Source organism: Heteronotia binoei, chromosome 11, assembly GCF_032191835.1.
Source record: "Heteronotia binoei isolate CCM8104 ecotype False Entrance Well chromosome 11, APGP_CSIRO_Hbin_v1, whole genome shotgun sequence".
Lineage (NCBI taxonomy): Eukaryota > Metazoa > Chordata > Lepidosauria > Squamata > Gekkonidae > Heteronotia > Heteronotia binoei.
Genome location: NC_083233.1, coordinates 50,277,362 through 50,300,812, shown reverse-complemented (window position 1 = coordinate 50,300,812; position 23,451 = coordinate 50,277,362). Strand labels below are relative to the sequence as shown.

The following is a 23,451-nucleotide window of genomic DNA, read 5'->3' as shown; positions in this document are numbered from 1 at the left end:
TTCTACCATAGATTCCAGAGGTAGTCTTGTTAATTTGCTGCAGTCAGAGTGACATAGACCTTTGTGGCATCTTAAAACACAACCCTTGTGTCTGGATTAGCAACTGGGAGGTCAAATGGTATTCCTGCCCCATGTTTTCTTTCTGCATGATGTAGGTAAATGATGGTACATAACATAAACAGTAGTTAAACACAGAATTACCTTTGATGTATGCTTGATTTTTTTTAATTTAAGCACATAGGAAAGTGAAGTTTAAAATCTGAAGCTTAGTGACGTCTTTAAAAGCATGATAATAGTATGAAAGAACATGTGTCAAAATTTCAATTCAGTATTTCTTAACATGAAGGACTCAAACAAGCATTTCTCACAAGCTGTTCTTAATCGTCAACTACAGATTGGCTGAAGCGTCATCATACAGCTCTTATTCCAACATAAACCAACAGCTTGATATGACAATGCTGAAATACTTGCTGCCTCTGTTGATGAGAGATCTGGTGAGCTCCATAGTATGAATTCTGCTGGAAGCTGCAAGGGATAAAAAGGTTGCTCTGAATTTTGGTCAGACCCACACAAAACCCTTCCCATCTGGACTACAGCCTCTGTTTCTTCTGCCCCTGCCACTGATACCACAGTTTACCAAGGGGGAATTTACTGTCTAATATGTTGGTTCAATTCCCTCCCCCACTCATGATTGTACTGAAAACCAAAACAATCAACCAACCAATCCTTGTCTTCTTCCCTTTGCACCAGCAACATTTTAGAAGGGCTCTGTCTGAAGGCAGCCTTCCAACAGAATATCCTTAATTTCTCATTAGGGATCAGGGAGTTTCAGTATCTCAGAAAATGAGCTATGGGGACTTTGAGCACAAGAAGGTTTAAGAGCCATGAAGCATCCAGGGAAAGAAAAATCCTTTTAAAAGTCCCATCATTGATGGGATTGCCACAGATCCTGCCCCAGACTATAAACTCTTCAGCACTGTTTTCTGGACAGCAAAACAAAGCTGAAAACAGTCATAGTTCCCCTGCTGCAACTTTATAAAATACAGTTTCAAAGAGAAAGCACACAATGAAAAATAACATTTTAAAAACTCACAGTGGAAAGCAGAACCATGCCTAGAGCATTCTCCCTGCATGGCTCTAACAGAACACCAGTTCAGGTACATATTTTCATAACAGAACCTGACGAAGTTTCTACATTAGAGTCTGTACCAATGTGTTATAAAATCCCAGTATGGGACAAAAACAAGTTTTAAAACATACTTCTAAAAATGGTTCAGATCAGTGCTCCCAAAGTATTAAGATAAAAAATATTTCAGGGAGTCTTGACCCATGATGAAGCTATTACTTGGTAGCTTTAAGAGTCAATCGATTTCCATGCAGTAGCAAATTCATCTTGTCACAAACTGGCTAATAAAATAATTATTCTTAATTCTTATTTTGATCACAGGGGGAGAAGACTCTCAAGGTATCCATGCAAATGAGCATAGAGCAGGAATCCATATAGCATTTCAGGCACAGTGTGGCATTCATTGCCTTCCACTTCTTGCAGCTTTAAGGCCCAGGATTCCACAGGCTACGTTGGCTGATTTCGGTTCCTTGCTTGCTCTTAAATACAGGAATGACAAAGGAAAGAGAAGATGGTGGATCATTTTAATCCCAAGAGGGCAGCAGCAATCCTTTTAGGAAAAAAGGACAAAGCTTCTTCTAGCATGGCTTCAGATAAACTGACTTATAAATGGGATACTGGAATTAGATATTTAAGAGGTAACAAGAAGGTATCCATGGGGCACAGAGGCACAAAGTGCAAAATCTGAGATGTGAAAGTGGGAGACAATCTTTGAGCATTTCAGCTGTTAAGCCTGGCTCAAATTGTATGTATAGGCACTGCAGACAGAAGGTACCTGATCACAGGTGTTCACGATGTGAAATGGTCAAATAAAAGAACCTTAATAGAATGTGCAAGAGGGCAGCAGCATTCCCTTCCCTTCAGGGAAGAAAGGTTGCTGTTTCTCAAGCATGGATTCAGATAATGGCTAATGGCCTGATTACTAAACTAGATGCAGGATCCAGTAGTAGATTGCTAGCCATAACCAAGAGACCAATTTGTTCAATCAGACAAGCTAGGTAACATTCTAATTCTGGACTTTTAAAGTTAACCATAGAAAGGAGATAGGTGTGAGAGGGAAGGAGACATACATTTATGAGGTCTCTTCAGCTTTCTCATCTTAAATAAAAACGAAAACCTTCCATCCTGAAGTTTACTAGGTGCTAAACACCCAAGCCCAGACCAACAAAAAAGAACATTGGAGAAACAGTCCAGAACAAGCCTGAGCTCAGGCTACCAACTGTTCCTTGCTTGTCTTCAGATCTGGAATAAAAATTAAAAACAGCTAAAATCTGTACTGCTGCACCCCTGTAATATAAGATTAAAAAAATGTATGACACACCACATATTGTGAGATGCCCTCATGCAGCAAACAAAAGACAAAAGTGCAACTTGCTGAGCTCTGGGTCTCACAGGTGGGTCCTGCTGCCCCACACCACTGGGGAAGAGGACAGAAATGCCACACTTTTTGTGTGTGCGCCTTTCTTCAACAGGTGCCTACGCATAAATATTTTCTGGGTTTCTTACACCCCAGTCACAGCCTTTTGAAGGAGCTACTAAGGAGAAAAGCCCTGGATGCAAACAAATGTACACAAGTTCCAAAGTCTTTAGAATCCTATTTGAAGGTGCATTGTTTCAGCTTTGAATATGCCCCACTGATTTTGATTTTTTTTTAAACAACCCACAAGTATTAACAGTAATTTCCAGTCATCTGAATGCATTACCAGAACTGAGGGAGGCTCTCATCCAACAATTAAAAAAAAACAAAACACCTATATAAGCACCCTGAGGTCCATAACCAACAGTTATGTGACCAAAAGGGCTGAGCAGCTGGTATGGGAGAACTAGTATAAGAGTCCTTCCAAGCACATCAGATCACTTAAACCGTTTTCAGCTGGTGGCTCATCCTCAACTCCCTGGTGCATGCCCTTGCTCCCGCTCCTCCTCCATGGCAAAAAAGATTTCAAGGTCTGTTAGTTTCTGAATCAGAAGGGCATCAAGTTCACTTCCCTCCAAGGCTGCTTTTTGTGCCCGGGTGAAACTGCCCATCATTTTGACTCTGCTGCGAGCTCTTCTCTTCCGGGGAATGGTGAAGTCCTGAAACTCCAAAATCCGCTTTCTCTTCTGGTGGCTGACAGAGATCAAGCATCCATTTTTCTCCTTTGGCTCCTCAAAGATAGTTTCTAGGCACCTGGGAATAATATTAGAATACAAAGAAGTCTTAAGGACCAAAGGATTGTCATAAACAGTCCTGTGATTTTAGAGACAGTGATCAGATGACACAGTAAATATTGGCCATTCTGGAATTCTAAAATGGTGTAGCAGAGCAGCTTAGAGAGCAAGCTTATCCTCTGGGAAGTCATCAGATCAAATGTCATCTTAGGCACATATTCAGTAAGTGACCCTAACTAAGCCATACTCTCTCAGCCCTAGTCTCCAATCTCCAGATAATACCAGCCTTCTTCATAGGGTTGTTGCAAACATTAAATACAAAGTGCTGACCGAAGTAAGTCTAAGCACTAATGCTCCATTTCAACATGAAAAGTAGCATTCTCTCTTGCACAGTTAATGCATCAACTTTATCTACTGCGCACATATAGTAGAGAGTTTATTCAGACCATGCTATGTTGATTCTTCATATAGCCAGCTAATATCTCTACACTCATGTATTCCGAAGCTCTTGTCTCTGTACCATTATGCAGCTACTTAGCCTATCCCACCTGGATGCAGGAGGGGATTTGTAGTTCTTGTTGGTGTATATTTCTTCTAAGCTGAATTCTTTCTTCTTTAACCTGAAAGAAAGAAGCAAGAGACTTGAGACTACCCATAGCTCTTGTCTCACAAACAATAACTCAACACAGGTTGCAGTCATCTTTGTCAGACCAAAAGATCTATTAAAGAAATCGGATACAGAGCATTTTGTGCTTCATGTGGAGCAGAACATGCAGGAACAAGCAATTTCTCCCATCTTCCAGTAAACGCTTCAGACGTCAACTGAAGAGAATAGTTAACCATTCCATTTTCAACATGCCTTCACTGATTTGAAAGGGCTTCCAGAGCTTTTCACAGTCTCAGGCATCTGTTAAGCTAACTGAAAATATCTTTTACCTTTCCCTCCCATTCTCTATTTAATTCAGCCAGGAGAGAAAAAACATTTTTACTCATTACCAATTTACCATGTCTAGCTCCAAGTAACTCAAAATGAACTTGGAGACTAGATAAGAGCCGGAGCCTCCAGCTCCGTAAGCAGCAGCAGGAGAGGGGTCCCTGCAACAGTTCAGGGAACACAAAGCTCACTATATGTTATCTCCTCTTCATCAATCAGTATTCTCATGGGCCACAAGAACAGCACCTTCTTTGAGCAGGTTAAACTGACAGCTACTGAAACAAAGGGGGAAATCATAGGCAACCAAGCCCTGCTCTTTGTTTCTGAGGGTTTCAAGGATAAGCAGCACCACTGTATACTTTCTTCTGACCCCCAAAGCATCCCGTGTTTCTTAACCACATAACACTGACATAGAAAGGATTTGGCCTCAAATCCCTAATTGGGAACAGGCTGTGGAGTCTTACCTATGGATGAGCCAAGTGAGCATCAGCTTTCAATTTCCAAGCCTGATGAAGGAGGAGAGACAGGGACTTCCTTGGATCCTCCCTAACTATTTACGGCCACCAGGATTTTAAAACTAACTCTTCAGCTTTCTCCCAGGGACAAGCAGCACAACTCTAGGAGTGCTGAACAAGCTTTTCCAAGGTCTTATCCATCAGATTTAGTCATATGCTTCCCTGAAGGATTTGAGAAGACGGTGAAAGTAGAAAAAGCTAAGCTTGTCAGCTAAGCTTGACCAGTAGTGCAGAGAATTTTGTGCTCTACCTCAACTTTATTCCTGTTCTTCAGCCCAATCCTTGACCTGGTACTCTTTCAAATGCCTTTGCCTCAGTCTATTTGTGTATGTCTAAAATCAGCAAGTTGTTTTACAAGACATTTTGCATTTACAAGTCTCCTGGATCAGAATCTTGGTGCTGCTTTATTTATCCTGTACAGAACATACTTTACCTCTTTGGCCTAGGAAGTCCCATGGGAGTGAGGTTGGGATCTGGTTTAGGAATAGTCTTCCGAATCCGAATCTGAGACACCTTCTTTGGCCTCTTCTCCAATTTTGCCTTGAGAAAAAGAGAGGGATATATAACTACAACAGACCCTGAAACGGCAGAATCCTTAATGAAGTAAATAAAACAACTGGAGAGTCATATATTAAATCCTTATCTCACCTGTGTATGCTCTGGATACCATACACTGGGCTATCAAATTTGATCCCCCTATTTATTATTATTTATTTAGGCAACTTATAGTCTGCCCTTTCCCAAAAATGGGCTCAGGATGGATGACAACATTCTAAAAACAGTATAAAACAACAGTTAAGAACCAAATCAAGCAATACAATTTAACAAATCATAAGAAGGTCTAAAAGGGGGCTCAGTTGGGCATGTATAATATATACTAAGTGTCTAGAACAGTAAATAAATTTAATGTTACAGCAGAGATGGATTGCAACATAGGGCCAGGTGATGGAATAGGACGCCTGCTGCCTCAGCCAAAGGCCTGGCAGAATAGCTCCGTTTTGCAGGCCCTAAAAAAAGGTAACAATTTGGTGAGGGCCCGGATCTCTAGAGGGAGCTGATTCCACTAGGCTGGGGCCAAGGCCGAAAAGGCCCTGGTTGAGGCAAGTTGGACATCCTTCGGGACGGTCAGCAGATGCTGTATGCTGGATCGTAATGATCTCTGGGGAACATATGGGGAGAGGCGGTCCCATAGATATGTCAGTCCCAGGCCATGTAAGGCTTTAAAAGTCAAAACTAAAACCTTGAAATGGATTCCGTACTCAGTTGGTAGCCAGTGCCTGGTGGCCGTAAACAGTTGGTAGCCAGTGATAACAGTGCTGGCTAGGCACTGTTATCAGCAGTTGAGCTGCTGCATTCTTCACCAGCTGAAGTTTCCAGATCAGTCTCAAGAGTAAGCCTATGTAGAGCGAATTACAGTAATCCAACCTGGAAGTGACTGTCATATGGATCACTGTAGCTAGATCTTGGGGGGATAGGTAGGGTGCTAGCTGCCTGGCCTGCCGAAGATGATAAAAGGCAGACCGAGCAACTGCTACAACCTGTGCCTCCATCAAGAGTGAGGCATCCAGTGTCACTCCCAGACTCTTCACCTTCTGAGCCAGCACAAGTGATGCACTGTCCATGGTTGGGAGCTGGATGCTCTATCCTAATCCTAATCCCTCGCAGCCCAGGTACAGGACCTCCATTTAGTTGGATTAAGCTTCAATCAACTTTGCCTCAACCAATCCGCCACAGCTTCTAAGGCCAGTCAGATGACCCAGGATGGAGTCTGGGTGGCTGTCCATCAGCAGAGCTGGGTGTCATCTTCATATTGATGACAGCCCAGCTCAAAACCTCAAGTAATCTGGGCAAGGGGGCGCATGTAGATGTTAAACATCACTGGTGAGGGAATAGCTCCCTGAGGTACACTGCATTCCAGCGGCACCACACAGAGATCTGCTCGCCAAGCGCCACCCTTTGTCCCCAACCACGGAGAAAGGAGGAAAACCACTTTAAGGCAACCCCCTGAACTCCAGTGACAGCACTGGAGATTGCCCCTGCCACAAAAACAGAGAGGCAGCTGTCTTGAGACTACCCAGCAAGCTTTATGGCCAAGGGAGAATCTTTACAGTTAAACTCATCACACCAGCCTCTGCACTTGATGGTTCCTCTAAGACTACTTGGCACTAACATGGCACTTGTTCTGTGTGTTCAAAGATCCTCACATATGTTCTCTGAGTAATCATTACAAACAACTTATACAGGGGTGTGGGGGTGGTGGGAAGGAGACATTGGCTTACGTAAGTCAACTACACTCTGCATTCTCCAGCTCCAAATTCTTATGGAGGGGTGGTTCTATTTTGTGCCATTTTTCATTAACCATTTCCAGTACCTACTAAAAACTTCCCTCACCTTTCATGCAAAATTGTGTGCCTTCAAGTAACAGAGAGCATAATTCCTTATGCTACCAACTCATGTACCTCTTAGGGCTCCTTACCTATTCCCAAAATGGAACTTACTTTTTCCAACTGAGTACCACTTGAGGGTAACGAAGGGACAGAAACATCATCTAAAGGGTGGATCTGAAATTCAGGTGTCAAATGTCCAAGAGGAGAGTGCTCAGGTTCTGGAATCGAGCAAGACGTTGGTAACGATGCAGAGAAGTATGGTTCCAACCTAGGAGGGAAAGGTTTTAAAAAGTGCTGATTAATGCTATTTATCAATGAAGCAGCTTTGGAAACAGCATCAAGGCACGGTCCTGATGGTTCAAGTAATAGGAATAAAAGCAGTAGTGATGTGAGACATGGGCATCAAGACAGGATGTGAAGTTGGATGACAGATCAAGCAGTGTAATGGGTCACAACTGAGCTAGTGGCATAGATGAGGGCTACAAGAAAGGGAAGGCAGTGGAGCTGAGGCCAAGCAGTGAAGAGGCAGCAGTGACAAGGGCTGGGGAGGAAGTGGGACAAGGGAAGAAAGAAGTCAGCCCCATACAGAATACTAGTACTTTTAGGGCTACCTCAAGTTTAGTGTAAGCAGCTTAATGGGCAAGGAGAAAAGCTACCCAAAGTGGGAGAGCCTCAAAATTCACGTTTACCTCAACTTATCATATACAGGCTTGGGAATGTCAACAACCCAGTCAGGCACATGAGGCAACATGGCAGAGCTGGTGCACAGAAGAAAAAGAAACCACAAACAAGAAGCAGAAGTTAGAGCTACACAGTGCAAAAGTAGAGATCCCATCTCTATACCCCACATTTCAAAAACAGTCAGATCCACCAGTAATGGTTCAGGTGATACTTGCTTCCGTTTGTTTGCATGGTGTTTTTTTTTTAAGATTAGTAAATTCTAAGTGACCAAGCTATTAAATTTAAGAAGTCTAGCAGCTACAGGTGTGTCTAAAAACGTCCATCCTGACTAAGCACACAGCTCCTCTACTTCCACCTCTCTTCTCTCCCTCTCAATCTTTCTGCAGACCTTCTAATAACGAGAACAGCAAACATTCTTTATACCCATTCCTGGTTGCACAAAGAAAGAGCAGGACCAATCTTAGAGGCTGAATTATTTACTGCTCCACAAAGACTTAAGAATTCTTGCGAATAAATACTAGAGAATCATTTTTTTGGAAGCAGCGGTTCCTGCAGCTGTAGAGATCAAGCCCAATCATGTTCAGACCCAAGTTCCTAATGCCTGAAACCAAAAGAAACTTAGTTGCAGAACAGACAATAATATTTCCTCCTTTCCGAACTCTGGATCCTATCTCTGGTCAGTGGCATGCAGGATGGTCAGACAGGCCAGCATTTTAATTACTGCCATCCCACTGGGGCTAGGGTGGACCATTTGTGATCATTAGCCATTGGAGATGCCATCTGACAGGAGCCAAGCAACCAATTCTAAGGCCAATGGAACTGCTTTTGGGAGAGTACACAATCTGTCTCAAGTGAGACTTTATTACAGGAAGATGGAGCTTCAGCCCTGAATGACATTGGGGCAGTCTTACTAGCATACCCTGCCGAACCAAGAAATCAGCTAGGCAACACAGAATTAAGCAAACAAGTGGGAGAAGCCTTGGAGGTCCATTCAATGAGCCATCAGAAAGCCTTTTTTATTCATATATAATCCAAGAAGCTGGACTTTTACCCAGTAGGGCAGAATCTAGGCTCATTTACTTATAGCATAATGAGCAATACATTCTACAATCAGCCCATTTTTCCCTCAATGAGGGATGGTCTTGGGTATTAGCATCACCCCTGCAAATCCAAAATTACTTAACTGTTACACTGTGCAAATGATTGCAGAGGGAGGTGGGCCCATCATCACTAAGTGCTCCTTTGTACTTAGAAATCCACATTTGGACAAATACTCTTCTGTTCCTTTGTCAATTTTGAAGACTGAATGTAGAATGACACTTGACATGGTCGGAAACCTTCACATCTTCCTAAGAACTTAATTGTAACTCACTTGAATATATTAGAAGCAGGAGGTTACTGACCTTTCCTTGGCTTGATCTCACATCTAAGCTTCCATACACCTACTGGAAAATGTGCTTGAGACACATAGGACAGTTGGTCTCCCTTCAGTATTTCAAGAGTGACTACAATGCTTTTCTAAGCTGCTAAAATTATGTGGGCTTTAGGGAAATTTCAGGCAGCACTCCACCCATTGACTTCACTAGAAGCCAAAGAGGAGGTTTCAGACTGGCATTATTTGCCCATCAGAGGTGATAAATTTCCCAGATCAAAATTATGAGAACTTCCAGTGAAAAAAAACAGGATTTTTCTTTCATATATACAACCTTCGAAGTTTGGAGTGGAAGAGATGAGGATATAGAACTGCCCAAAAGGAAGAGCTCAGGCCACACACATTTTTTTGTAACATCACATGGGCATCTTAAATCTGGATGTTACAGTTAAACTGTATTTTGAAGTTTGTTTCATGCTTGCTTTGTGTGTTTACAGTGCAGTCTAAAACCTGATCCCCATAACGGGCTAAATAATTGGGGGAGGACCAATAGTTCAGTGGTAGAGCACCAGCTTTCTGTCCAGAAGCTCCCAGGTGGATCTAGAGATAGGTAGGATTTGAAAAGATCTTTGTCTAAGACTTTGGAGAGCCACTGCCAGTCAGAGTAAACAATTCTGGACTAGATGGATCAGTATTCCAATTCCATATAAGGCAGTTTTCTACATTTATATGTTGGGCTAATGCCACTTTTAAAGCACTCATAGAAGCAATGTCATTTTAGATTTTTATTAAGCTTTCAAATCTTTGTTTTCTTTGGCAGCACACAGGTAGCTGAAATAAAACTGTGGCTACATCAGGTAGAATAGATGTTTTGGAATAAACAATTCTAGGCACACAGCTGGCTCTTTTATTACAGCCATAAGATTTGTAAATATTCCAGAAGATATACCCCAATTTGACAGAGGCTTGGGGTAACAAATCCATAAAGGAGAAAACAAGTTATCGTACTTAAGCTGTTTAGAGGAGTGGGACAAAAATCCTACTTCAGTTCAATCACCCACTGCCTCAAAAACTAGCAAGACAATCTTTCCTTTCTGGCATTTAGCATAAGAAAATGCACCATTTAAGTTTTCTCCCACCTTCTGTTCTCTCTCAGGCAAAAACTCCTTGCTGAGCTACAGCCTGGATGATGCCCAGAGAGCAACAATTCACAAATCCATCAAGGAGAAAAAATTATCTTGCTCAAATCTTCAGGTTGGTCGGTCTGTAGTACAATAGTAAAATTTAAGTACTGAAGTACCTTAAAGACCAACAAGTTTCCCAGGGTATAAGCTTTTGAAGTGAAAGCTTCCTTCACCAGATTTTCAAAAGCTGGGGCTGTTGAAACCACTAGGGTACAGCTGTTATTATACTAAGCAGAGGGGCTCTAAATCAGAGCAACACAATCCTTTTGGTTCAGAATCCATTTTGTAAAGCAAAGAGGTGCTCCGGTGGCTCAGATCTCCAAAATCTTTCCTACCTCAAAAATCCAGTAGTTCCGCAGCCAGATTCTGAAAAGCATTAGTGAGGTAGCTCACCTTTCCGCAATAAATGTTCTGGCGCGAGATGTGTTATATATGGCCGGGAGGGAGAAAAACAGAGTTAGTGGTTGGTCAGAAATTAAAGCAACAAAGCCTAAATCTACATCTGCTGCCAAAGCAGAGTTTTTCAGGGAGCCATCTCTGTGTGTGAAAGTTTAACCAACAGGAAGTACACACAAAGTAAACAAGATGGAACACAAACCTATTCCTCTGATACCTAACTCTTTCCCCTCTCCCTCCCAAGAGACAGCACAATTGCACAGACTGATTTTCAGAAATAAGGTGGATGGGGTTTTACCTGTTCCCGAGGCCCAGACTTGTGGTTTCGGTAGTGACAGGCTGCCACTTGCAGCGATTGGAATGGAGAGGAGTGAATTCGGAGGGACAGGTGGAAGGACCATGCTGGCTCCATATGGACAGTGCCCTACCCAGCAAATAGGGCAAGGAAGAGAAGAGGTCAACTGATACAGAAGAGGAACATTTTAACCCTTTCAAGCCCTGGGCAAATTGTAGCACAGTCAGCCTCTGGATAGCTGGGATTTGACTGGTTAGATTTCTTTCTCTTGTCCAGACCCTATAACATCCAGGGGAAGACAATGCTAGTACCGTCTGCAGGCCAAATGCAGAGCAGCCTGAATTCTTCTTAGCTACAGCATATCTTCTGCTATTCTTTGCTGCATGTAGAGATGCTGATGCAATGCAGGACTCAGCAGGAACACAGGGACCTTCATGGACTGGGGATTCACCCAGGCTGCTTTGAGACAGTAGGAAAGAGAAAGTCCATTTTGCAGGCTGCAAAGCTTCTGGCTCTCCCAAAGCCATCCTATTAGTGATACTGTGCATGGATGTAATCCCTAGGGCACTGCTCATAGGACTGGAACCCATTTTTATATTAAAAGAAAGCGGGAATTTGGGAGTACTGAATGCTAGGGGAATTCTGTTGCTTGGTTCCAAGGCATACACTTTTGTTGATTCTACAGGATAAAGTGCCAAAGACTGAGAGCTGAACATCTTAGCAGAGTACTTGTTGCCCTTAATCCACCGAGAATTTAACTTCATGTTAACCCAGGAAAAAACTTCCAGTAGTTTCTTTTTTCTGAGTTGGCTGTTCTTTACAGTTAAAGGGGAAAGATCTGTGGAATTCATTGACAGTTTGAAATTCTGAGAGTTTGTTGAAGGGACCAGCAAATTATTGGCTAAAGCAGATAGCCTCTTCAAGACAGCTGGGTCTTTGGTATGTTTGCTAGCTCTGGAAATGTGTAGTGAACTGCTTCGGTTGGATCTTTGCTTTGGTGTTTGGTCCCATATCACAGCTACTTTGTTTTCTATGGCAGCTGGTTTAATCATTAAATATACAGAGTTGATAAGCTTATAATTATGCTTAGGGACATTTTCTAAAAGATACTTTAGGAAAGCAGTACTTTTAATTTGGTTCCTTTTTCTTCTAACCTTGAAATGGCCTTGCATGCGATCCTTCTTACATATGCTCCCTGATCGTCTGCTTAATGGAAGAGATTGCCTTACTTTATGTGCACTTTCAAAGGTTACTTGGTTTCTGCCATGCCAAAAGCTGAAAGCTTGTGGCAACGTACAAAAGATTGGAGCAACAGGAATACTGATATTGGCTGATTGCTGACTATAGTTCCTGAAACTAAGGCTCCTGGCCTCAGAGTCCTTGGCCTTCACATATTCCAACCCAATTAAATCTCTGAATCTCTTTGGCCTTTTCAAGTCCCTTAAAGTGCAACAAGCATGTTTCTTCTCACTATATTCAACAATATTCTCCACCATCAGAGTCCATGTAGGATCTTCAGGTTTCCCAGCACTCAATGCTACTCCCTTATTACAAGAGCTGGCTATAGGATACTCCATTCCAATAGATCTTTGCCTGAAGAGGTTCTCTGCCTCCCTCCTATATTTTGCCCCCCACTGCTGACTAACTGCATCAGAGAAAATAGTGTATTCAGCTGAACTTCGCTCCATCTCCTCTTGCACAGTTCTCTTCATAAATGTTGGAAAGTTTCCTGTTTCAGAAGTTACTTTGTTAATAGGAGTCTCTATGCCTATATTGACCAAATAATCTAAGGGCTTCCTTTGGACTCTTGCCAATATCTCTGTGCTCTGCAAATTTCTCTGTGTAATACTGAACCATTTGGCCAAGGCTTTAAACAGACTGTCGCTTAAAGAAGGACAAGGCACGTTGCTGCAAAGGATTCTTGGTGTCATTGAAGGAAATACATCTTTAGGCTGCAAAACATGCTGTTTGACAACTGCTGGTTTGGAGGGATCTTTGGCATATGTGTGTCCTTCATTCAAACTAAGCTCTGAAATGCATTCAAGTGGGTGGAAAAAAGGAGACCTTGTGTGTATTGCAGACTTGAATGGAATTATGATTTCCTCTTTCCCAACAAGAAGTAAGTCCAAAAGAGCTCTGAAAGAACCTTTACTGTGCAAATGAATTGGTATCTTAGTTTTCTCATTTATTAGACTATGCTGTCTCTGGTTATTGTCAGAGGACGGTCTGCTTTTCTTTGAGGGTTCAGGACCACAGGATGTTATAGATAAAATTTCATCCATTACTTCAACATCTGGCATGCTGTGAACTGTGCTTACAAGTATCCCTTTGCTTCCAGGAGGAGAGCCCACATATACAACCCCTCTGAGAGAACAGCATGATTTGCCATCTTCTGAAAATATGTGATCATCTGCTTTTCTTTCCAATGATGCTGCTGCTGCAGAAGAGTCAAAAACATTCAGAAAAAGTGAAGTAGGTGGTTTATCTTTTCCAGGCAAACAGGCTGCTAAATTCTGAATAGGCTGCACTCCAAAAGATATACATATAAAACTGTCCTTGAACAATTTTGAACACACACCCTCCATAGTTCTCTGACCAGCAGCTGTTGTAAACATCAGTGAGTTCAGAAGAAAAGAAATGTGATTAGGAAGTAACCTAGGTTTACTTCTAAACTTTAGGAAGTATTTATTTCGCATTTGAAAAGATCTCCTCCTGACTGATCGCAAGGCAGAACAGAATTCAGTTGCTTTCTGATGACCTCGCTGATGAACGAATCTACTTGACTTCAGTCGCTCAAAAGCATGTCCTAAACGTTCTAAAAACATTCCAGTATGGTTTAATTCTATTAACCCTTCTTTCAATGGATTATTGATTAACTTTGATGGTTTTTTATAGCACAGCCTATTGCCTCTCATGCTTGACTGAAATGTCTCTTGAACACCATTTTTTATTAAGAGCACTGGATGAGTTTGTGGAGTTAAATTTTGGTCTGTCTTTGGATATACTGACTCATCTTGACTACAGATGACAGACCTTTGAGTCTCTTCAAGTGAATGGTTCACAGTCTGAACTGTACTATCTTCCATTTGCTTTTTGGAGTTAACAAAAACATACTGCTGGCATGCTAGAACTCTCATTTCTTGGGGTGTTACATTTTTCTGATTAAAAGAATCTAGGTTATTAACATGATAATCCTGACACACAAGGGCCTGAACTCTCATCCGATGCAGACCTGGATTTTTCTCCAGGATGGGATGGTCCTGCTGCTTTGTGCAATATGGGTGATTGGAGATCAGGTCCATCTTCAGACTGGAAACATCTGAAAAGGAGGAAGGGTGAGTTTGGTATTTCTCTAGTTCTTCCTGGCTCTCTCCTTTTGTAAAGCTGTGAAATTTAAGGGGACAGACAATTTTATCCAAACCTCTGCCACCTGTTGATTTTTCAGTCATGTTATTTCCAAGACAGTATTCACACCCTTTGAAATTTTCCATCATTTCCACGCTGTCCTTCATGTCCAGCGAAGCCTTAATCAGTTCTTGTTCTATGTTTGTATGTGGAGGGTAAACGCTGGTGTCAATATTCAAAATTTCTTCGGCATTTATACCACTGCCACCATCCTCATCACCATCTTCAGCCCTCTGATTCTCAACTTCTGCACTGAGCTTTAAAGTGTCAGCCTGAGGGAGACCAGCGCTAGACACCCCCATAGAGCAAACGGAATCCAAGCTGCCATCTGTTCCATCCAAGTGAACCCAGCTATTTTCATTAGAAGGAGAGTCACATCCCTTAACATCATACTCTTCAAGAAGGCCAGCTGTCCTGATAGGAATAGAAGCACAGCTCATTTCCAATCTGTCAACTTCTTCAGTATTTGTTCTGGCTGCTACATCAGTTGCTCTTTTTTCTGCATCATTCAGCATACCTGGCACACTTGTCAAGATGCAACTACCACATTTTTGATTTGCTGAAGCCAACTTCCTCCTGTGATGAAGTAAGCAGTCAGTGCTTCCTGACAGTAATTTTGCACAGAGCCCAGGGAATCCTTCTCCAGGCAGGTTATCTAGGAGCTCAGTGCTGCTTAAAGTCACATTAGCTTGCTGAGTACATGAATGCTCACTAGAGATTTGGCTTCTTTCATGATTTTCTTCATCAATAATTAGGTCAGTGTCTACTGTGGAAGTAGCATTGGCAATGTGCAGATGTGTAGCTAAAGCACAATTCAAGATTCCTTTCCTTGTATCACTATTGGATTCTATTTTTGGTAAACCTTCTCGGCATAATTTAGTGTCATCACCCAAGGAGTCATGGCAGATGGGTACTGAATTAATGCTTTCAATGGAAATGTCCTGTAAGTTACTAGAAGTTTCTTGCTTGCAGATGATGTTGCTAGCTTCCACCAAAAAAAGGCTGTTTTCTTCCACCTTAGTGGACATACATACATCATTGAGAAAGGCACATAGCTGATCTGCCTCTTTTTGTGTGCTGTCAGTTTCTGAAAGGACTGGTGTTATGTCATTTTCTAAATGTTCTTCAGATGCCTGACATTCAGAACTTTCCTTATAAATACTACTATAGGAATGATCCATACAAATGGCCATTTCTTGTTCATCATCACTGGACAGATCTTCACTGCTCCAGACTGGTGATGCAGCCTTCTTCATATTTATGTCAGGAGCCCATTCTTCCAGAAGTTCAGTTGTTTTGGTACTAGTTTTGCTTTTCAAGCTGTCCTCCTTGCCAACAGGGCAACTCTCCTGCATTTCACAGATAACTTCAGAGATGTTCAGATTCTCTTCCCAAAGCACACTTCCAAATTCCAAACAACTTTTAAAGTGAAGACTGGAGGCTTCCAAACTCATATCTGATAGCTGATCATCAGTAGCAACCAAGCTTTCCGATACTGGAACAGATATATTATTGTGAAAGTTCTTTTCATCTGGCTGGAAAGGCAGACTGTTGTTAAGGGTTGTGTTAGCAGCCTTATGATAACTGAACAATGTTTCTCCTACACCCTCTGAGCCAGAAAGGACGCAGGCCCCTAAAGTTGCTGATAAGACTGTACAGGCTGTCAGCGCTTGATGTTTGTTCACTTTTTGCAGATGTTCTTCTGAGGTAGCATTGTCCATAACATTTACAGGCTTGTGAGACAATAAGGTGCTGGTTTCTGAAACCTCAACCTTAGCCATGACACTGCTCTCAGGTGGAACACCTGTACTCACTCTGGTATTGCTCTCGCTAAACAGCCTAGTCCCATCAGCCTTCATACCTTGTGCTTCTTTCATGAAGTTTGGCAGACTTTCAGTTGTCACCTGCATACTTGCTGGGTTTTCTTCTGTACAAAAGAAAGAGAAAGAAAACAATTATTGTGGTGCATGTCACACTCCTGTGAATGTTCCTTTTAATTTATCATGTACAGCTCATTCAACTAGGCTTTCACATTCTTGCAAGTTTTGCACTGGGGGTAGAGAGTCCATGACAACTGGGCAGTGCGGTGTAGGGGGCTCCTCATCAGCTTGACCCCTGGGGTTTTAAAGGTCAGTACTAAGATGGAAGGAGGTTTAATGGCACTTTGTTCCTGCTCTGCTGCTAGTTCTCTCTCTTGCTCTCTTACATAAGCACACACACTTTCTCTTGTCATTCTCACTGGTTCTCCTCCGTTTCTTTCAAGGGCAGCACAGCACCTTGAGCATGCCCTCAGTCACTTCCAGTCTCTTGCAAGTGAGAAGGCCCTTGTGAGAGGCTAGAAGTTGCTCTAGTCAATTCCATGGGACTGCCTTTCCTCTTGTTCCCTTAAAGCCATCCTAGGATATTATCAATAAGCCATTAAGTAGTCAGCATCCTTTTAAAAGGGTGCAACTCTGGGGAGACAGCAGCTTCTTGCTAAATCTGAGAACTTCCCCACTCTTGGACAGCTGATCCTATGAACTGCCAGTGGAAGGTGTTGGCAACAGCAAGTTCTTTTGTTTGTTATCTTCATCCAGTACTCCCCTGTGAGTGCTGCAAATGTAATGCTGATGGGGGCACATGGACAAAAAGCATGCAACACCAACAACTGCAATGTGTAGATGGAAGACAGCAAAATGCCTCTTGTGCCAGTGGAAATGCTGTTAAAAGAAGAGGCAGGATATGGCTTTTAGTTCATATTGGTTCCCTAAGCCTCAGAACCATCTTTTTGGCACTCATAGGGGCTGCTGGGGAAGACAGGAAAAATCTGTCTTCATCAACACCTTCTGCCGGTGGAGCATAGGTTCTAATACACTGCAGCAATCATGTATTTAGGACACAGGAAGAAGCCCCAAGTGGTACGGATCTTGTAATAAAGTCAATGCAGCAACACTATTCACATGCTCACACACCTATGATAAAATGACTAGAGAGACCTAAGAATCCACAGATACCCTCCCAAAGGCATATTTTTTAAAAGTCATAAGATCTAAAGTTTCCATTCCACTACTGGTGGAATCTTGTTCCAGCACAAAAAGCCGTCTACTGCAGGAAAAGTCCACAAATAGGGGGATGGAACCTGTGAATCCAATTCCCTGAACTTCAGTTATAAATTCCTAGAAAAACAGACACTGCTTGAAATTCTGCAGTGTTTATACCATTCAGTACTTTCTTCCTTAGCCTCGTCATACACCTCATCTGTTTTGTATTGTGCTGAAGTGCTCTCTTGTCACAAAGACTCTGCCAAAAGTTGTCCACAGATGCCCATAAAAAACGGCTGAAGGATGACCCTACAGCTTAACGTACCCTGGGCATGCAACCTGGAAGCAGCATTAAGAGATACTATACTCAGTCAAATGAGAAATAAAGTGACGAATGAGCATGTAATCTAGAACTACGGGAGATAAATATTTTTTTTTAAATCTATCCTACTCCAGCCTAACTGGTTTGTACAGAAAACCCCCCAGGCAGATCTCATACATGGCGACAACTATTTCATCTAAATTTATCCCAAGCTTATTCCAATATTATTTTGGCAGTCAAGAGTTCAACAATATGGCTGCAAGGACAGTGTTGGTAATTACCATAACCCTAGCACAGTATTGTGTTCTATGTTAGTACTAGAACTCTGAACAGATTCTAGAATTCTAGTAGATACCACTTGTGAGGTAGGTAAAACAATAATATCCCTCATCTGAAGTTAATAATTTTAATTTACTGGATTAAATTATATACATTTTTTTCATTTATTCTGATTTATATACTGCCCTCCCTGCAAGCGGGCTCAGGGCAGGTCATAAACATCAATTAACAAAAATATTAAAACAGTTATACCAATATAAATAATTAAAAGAATCAAAAGGAGGCACTGCAAAAGGTAATAAAATTTAACAATCCTGAATCACTGAAAGCAGCTAGATCATAATCAAAACAGTAAAGGTCTAATTAATATGAGCAATATTCAGCTGAAAGGAGGCCAAAATAATTAGGTGTCTACCACCTCAACCGAAGGTCTGGTGGAACAGCTCTGCTTTACAGGCCCTGAGAAACTGTAATAAGTCCTGCAAGGCCAGGGGTGGGGAATGTCAGGCCCAAGGGCCATTTGCGGCCCTCGAGATCACTTGGTCTTGCCCTCAGGGATTGCTGGGCCAAGCCGAACCACATGGCAGCCTCCCTGAGGCCTGGCCAGCTGGCAAGGATCATGGGGCTCAGCTACGCTGTGCAGCAGCCCCCCTGAGGCCTGACTGGCTGGCAGGGATTGCAGGGCCCAGCCATGCTGCATGACCTCCTATCCCATTTCTTTATTTTTGTTCCTTCCTTCCTTCCTTCCTTCCTTCCTTCCTTCCTTCCTTCCTTCCTTCCTTCCTTCCTTCCTTCCTTCCTATCTCTCTTCTCCTTTCTCTCTGTGGAGCCCGAGTGGTGGGCATTGTGAAGGACTGCTGCTGGGGTATGTGGATGCCTTTAAAGGTCTGCTGGGAGCAGCTGCAGTTTCTGCATGAAGAGAGGGAGGGAGAGATGCACTTGATTATCCCAGATGGTGTGGCCTAATATACTAATGAGTGTGTGACCTAATATGCTAATATTAGGGAATGTGGTCTAATATGCTAATGAGTTCCTGTTGAGCTTTTTTTGCCTATTGCAGCAGGCCAGGGGGGAGGGTCACCAGATTAGGCTCACCCCACATGACTTCAAATAGAAGAACAATTATTTGCATTAATTTTGCTGGTCTGAATCGTTCTCCCTTGGCAGAGCACTGTTTTTTAAGTTGATAATTTTGTATGGCCCGTGAATGATGTTATAAATATCCAAATGGCCCTTGGCAGAAAAAAGGTTCCCCATCCCTGTGCAAGGCCCTGATCTCAGGCAGGAGTGTGTTCCACCAACCCAGGGCCAGGGAAGAACGCACCAGTCTTGGTAGTCTCTAAGCGGACATCCTTTGGGCAGGAAACAACCAGCAAGTGCTGGTCTGCCAATCGCAAGGCTCTCCGGGGCCCATATGGGAAAACACAGTCTCTTAGCCAATTGGTACTCAATTGGTAGCCAGTGCAATTAGCATAGCACCAGCAAATTGCGCACCCACACAGACCTCACAGTTAGCAGGTGCACCACTGCATTTTGCACTAGCTGGAGTTTCCAGATCAGCTTCAAGGTAAGCCCACATAAATTATAAATTTATAATTTTTATTTTCAATATTATTCATTTATATATTAACATAAATTATAACAGACTTATCCAATAGTGTAATCATTATAACATTAACAGTAACACAGTAAAGTAGTTATTATTCAGGTGTCATTTTACGTATTAGAATATCAACCAACACCTAAATAATAATCAAAAGTACACCATTCTTTGATATAATCTATTTTTTGGAATAACCTCAATTTCAGTAAGACATTCAACAATAGGGTATCAAATTTCTATTAATTTAGGCTAGGGTTGTCAAACGTGCAGCCCATGGGCTCCTATCAGACCCACAAGCAATTCACTGTCATCTGCTTCCTTCTGAATCATGCTGCTTGAATGGCACTTGATGTAATTAGTAGACTGATCAAAGCCACCAAGTAATACACCATCTTACAGTTTACAAAAATATATTACAAGGATTGTGTACAACACATAATAAACAATACAATATTGATAGAGGCCAGTGGAGCTAAGGTCTTTTAAAATAACAAAATATTACAAGAGTGCTATCTTGTAAGCATATTTTATTTTAAGTTTTTAAAAAATCTTTAATTACTCACAAAACTCCACAGCTTAGAGGGAGTATTGATCAAGCCTGGAAGTGACCATTGCATGGGTCACTGTAGCCAAGTTCTTGGGGAACAGATAGGGAGCCACTTGCCTGGTCTGCTGGAGATGATAAAAGGCTGACCTGGCAACTGTGGTGACCTGGGCCTCCACAGAAAGTGAGGCATCCAGAATCACCCCAAGGCTCCTAACTTGATGATAGGGGTGATAAAAACGATTTTAGAAATAGAAAGTGCTACCACGCAAAAAAAGCACAAATGTTGATCATCTTTTGTACTAAAGCAGAAAGAAGCATCAGGGGAATGACAAGACAGTCAAAACCAGCTCCTCACATATGGTAGTTGTGATAGCAAGGTTAGTGCTCAGTGGCTACACTTACCTGTTCCACCTGCACACATAGCACAGGAGAAACACACATTAAAACATGTGAAAAGGCAGCAGTAGAGATGAACCTTTAATGAGATCAAGAACCAGGAAATAGCTGAACAAGACAAAAAATCCAGTGACTACTAAAATCTTGTGACTGTATTAATTGACTTCTCAGTACAGTAAACTTATAGGTCAAATATATATGCATTCTACACGCAGCTAGGTTTCCCCCCCTAAATCAATAAACAAAATAACACAGAAACTAGGCAAAAGAGGGGGAAACTAACAGGAAACATCCTTCATTAACAACTGGAATGGCCCAGGCATTATGTTGCTCATTTATCAAAGTAAAATTTCTTTATGCAGGTACCCTGTATCAGTTCATACAGATGGATAAGCTTGTAACATTTTTAAATACACTTATGTATATGCAGCCAGAGCAGTTAGAAGTTGATAGAGTATGGATTTCTCACCCATGATAATGCTTGCAAACATGGATAGAGGAGCCTGTGCTGGATAAAATGTCTGACCACATACCTAGATTCTGCAGCAAGCCTGCTATTTCAGCACAGAAAGAACTTGAAAGAAATTCTCTCTTCTCTTGGTTTAAATGAGACTGCTCCTGAAAAAAAGCATGCAACACATGGCATCACAGATGCAGCAGCATCTCCACTTCAGATGGAGAAATAACTGGAACTTTCCAAGCACCAAATATGCCTACTCTTAAAGCTAGTCTCCAGGTGATAATACATTAACATGCTATGTAATTTCTGAAACATAAAAGTAATTACTTTTCAACCATTAGTTTATAAAACAAAGGAGAATCCCTGCATCAAAGAAAGAGGTACTCATGCAGCTTACCACAGATGTTTTCACTGTAGCTTTTGTACTTAATATGTTTATTTTTAGTTCCTGACCAAAATACTTATTGTATGCTAGTGGTAAATATAATGAAATTCTAAATCAATTCCCATTCCAAGCATACACATCAAGGCCAAACTCCATCTTACACAGGAGATCTGCAGTTTGATTCTATGACTTGCTTCTTTGCTTTAAATGACTTGCAGCCACAAGGGGTTGCCAATTTCTTTCTCACTAAGAGTGGGCTAAGGTAGATTGTGTTGAAACCTTTTCCACAAATTGTTGTCTCAGTTAAAATCAGGACATGCACACACATCCAAGCTGCTTTGAATAAACTGACACAGAAAGTAGCTACTTTCTTTTGTTTCAACAAGGAAAGTGTCAGTGTCATACAACTCCCATTAACACTGCATTTCAGTTCAAAGAAAGATCACAGAACTCCTGCAATTACTCTTGCTTAATCCTCATATGAAATGCATAATATGCCACAAGTCTTTTTAAAAAATAATTATACATTTTGAATGCACAAAATACATTAGTTCCCACCACAGCACAATAGCTGAGATATCCAGTATCTAACAAGAAACCCTGTTACAAACAAATCATTCTATCCTGATGGAATTCATCTTAACAGCACTCAGTTTGTCTGTTTTATCCATTTGGATGTACATAGCAATTTATTCAACCTATATTATCAATTGGACTTATAATAGCATATTGTCTACTCACTGTAAATGTAAAACTTCAACATAGCACCAACATATATAATTTCAGCATTTAATGAAACTATACAATCTAGATACACTTGACTATATTAAATTAGAGCATCCAATGATTCTTAATAAATGGGCAATCCCATCATATATGTCTGAAATAAGTTTTCTTTATACTAGGCCTCCAACATTTCAAACAACTCAGGTTTATAAATACTCTGCCTGTAACCATGAGTCATTGATATTAAATATTACCATGGTTTTCTTTAACTACTGAGGAAACATCTGGGACTAAAACAAAGATGGAATTGAAGCATGGTCAACATGTGTACCAGATGGAGGTGTTACAAAGGACTTTATCATTACAGACAGCAGATGGGAGATCCTATTACTTAATACTCCCAGAAAATATTTTTTTTAAAAAATCAAGGAGAAAAATTCCTAGTTTTCCCCTTAGTTCAAATTAATATAGGAAAACTCTGAAAATTGTAGTCCTTCACATGTAGTCTGATACAGCACAATCCATTCTACCTCATTACCTCCCCCCATACTGCTGTATAGAAAGACCAAACCTCAGTCTACAATTTTTGCTTATCCCCATACAATTCTCTATTTTGATGTTTCTCTGATTCTTACCCATTTTGAACAACAGTTTTCCTGTTTGGTTAGGAAACACTGCACAAGACCTTCCTCTGCAACATCTCTTATATCTTTTGCCACCTTTGCACTTTCTCTTAGTTTTCTACAAAGAGAATCTTCATGCAGTAAACTCCAGTGTTGTACCTCATCATCTTCTGGAAGATCTCCAGCTTCTGTAGGCTCTTCAGGAATTAGTTCCATTGGCCCAGGGCGAGATATCCCGCCTGCACAATCCAGCCCTTCATCACAGTTCTGGGAGCAGATTTTCAACCCATAATTTCTTTGGTGCTCAGATGGCAAATCACTACCACACGACAGCACAAATGCTGATGTTTCAGGTTGCGCATCTAGTACAATCTTTGGATCAGACAAAGCAGTACGTTCAGCAGTGAGGGCAACTGGTAACTCAGCATACAGTTCTTGTACCACAGCAGACATGGAGGAATTCAGAGTGTCAAAATGGCTTTTTTTCTCAGAAACGCCACCATCAGAAGAGAGCATCAGGATAGCTGAATTCACTTTTTAGAATTCACCTGAAAACAAAAAGTTTGTCAATATCTGATTACTAAGCACCACCTTGAATATTCCCATTTCTGCATTGCAGGCTGCCAGCAGTCAAAGTTTTTACT

The 23,451-nt window shown here is 41.6% G+C and overlaps 1 protein-coding gene across 4 annotated transcripts; it reads right to left on the bottom strand.

The window, feature by feature from the left end:
* Positions 1 to 197: 197 nt before the first annotated feature.
* Positions 198 to 23,367, bottom strand: PRR14L (proline rich 14 like). Of its 4 annotated transcripts, none has more exons than XM_060250342.1 (8): positions 22,820 to 23,367; positions 21,147 to 21,231; positions 16,261 to 16,373; positions 7,803 to 7,871; positions 7,225 to 7,381; positions 5,160 to 5,266; positions 3,826 to 3,897; positions 198 to 3,296 (listed from the first exon to the last, which is right to left on the bottom strand). In XM_060250342.1, exons 3-8 carry the CDS (start codon positions 16,293 to 16,295, stop codon positions 3,014 to 3,016), a joined length of 723 nt encoding a protein of 240 aa, XP_060106325.1. In that variant the 5' UTR covers positions 16,296 to 16,373; positions 21,147 to 21,231; positions 22,820 to 23,367; the 3' UTR covers positions 198 to 3,013. The 4 variants fall into 4 exon arrangements, with proteins under 4 accessions (XP_060106325.1, XP_060106323.1, XP_060106326.1 ...); XM_060250340.1 differs by having other exon boundaries at positions 22,967 to 23,367; XM_060250343.1 differs by having other exon boundaries at positions 16,308 to 16,373; positions 22,967 to 23,367.
* Between the last annotated feature and the right edge of the window lie 84 nt (positions 23,368 to 23,451).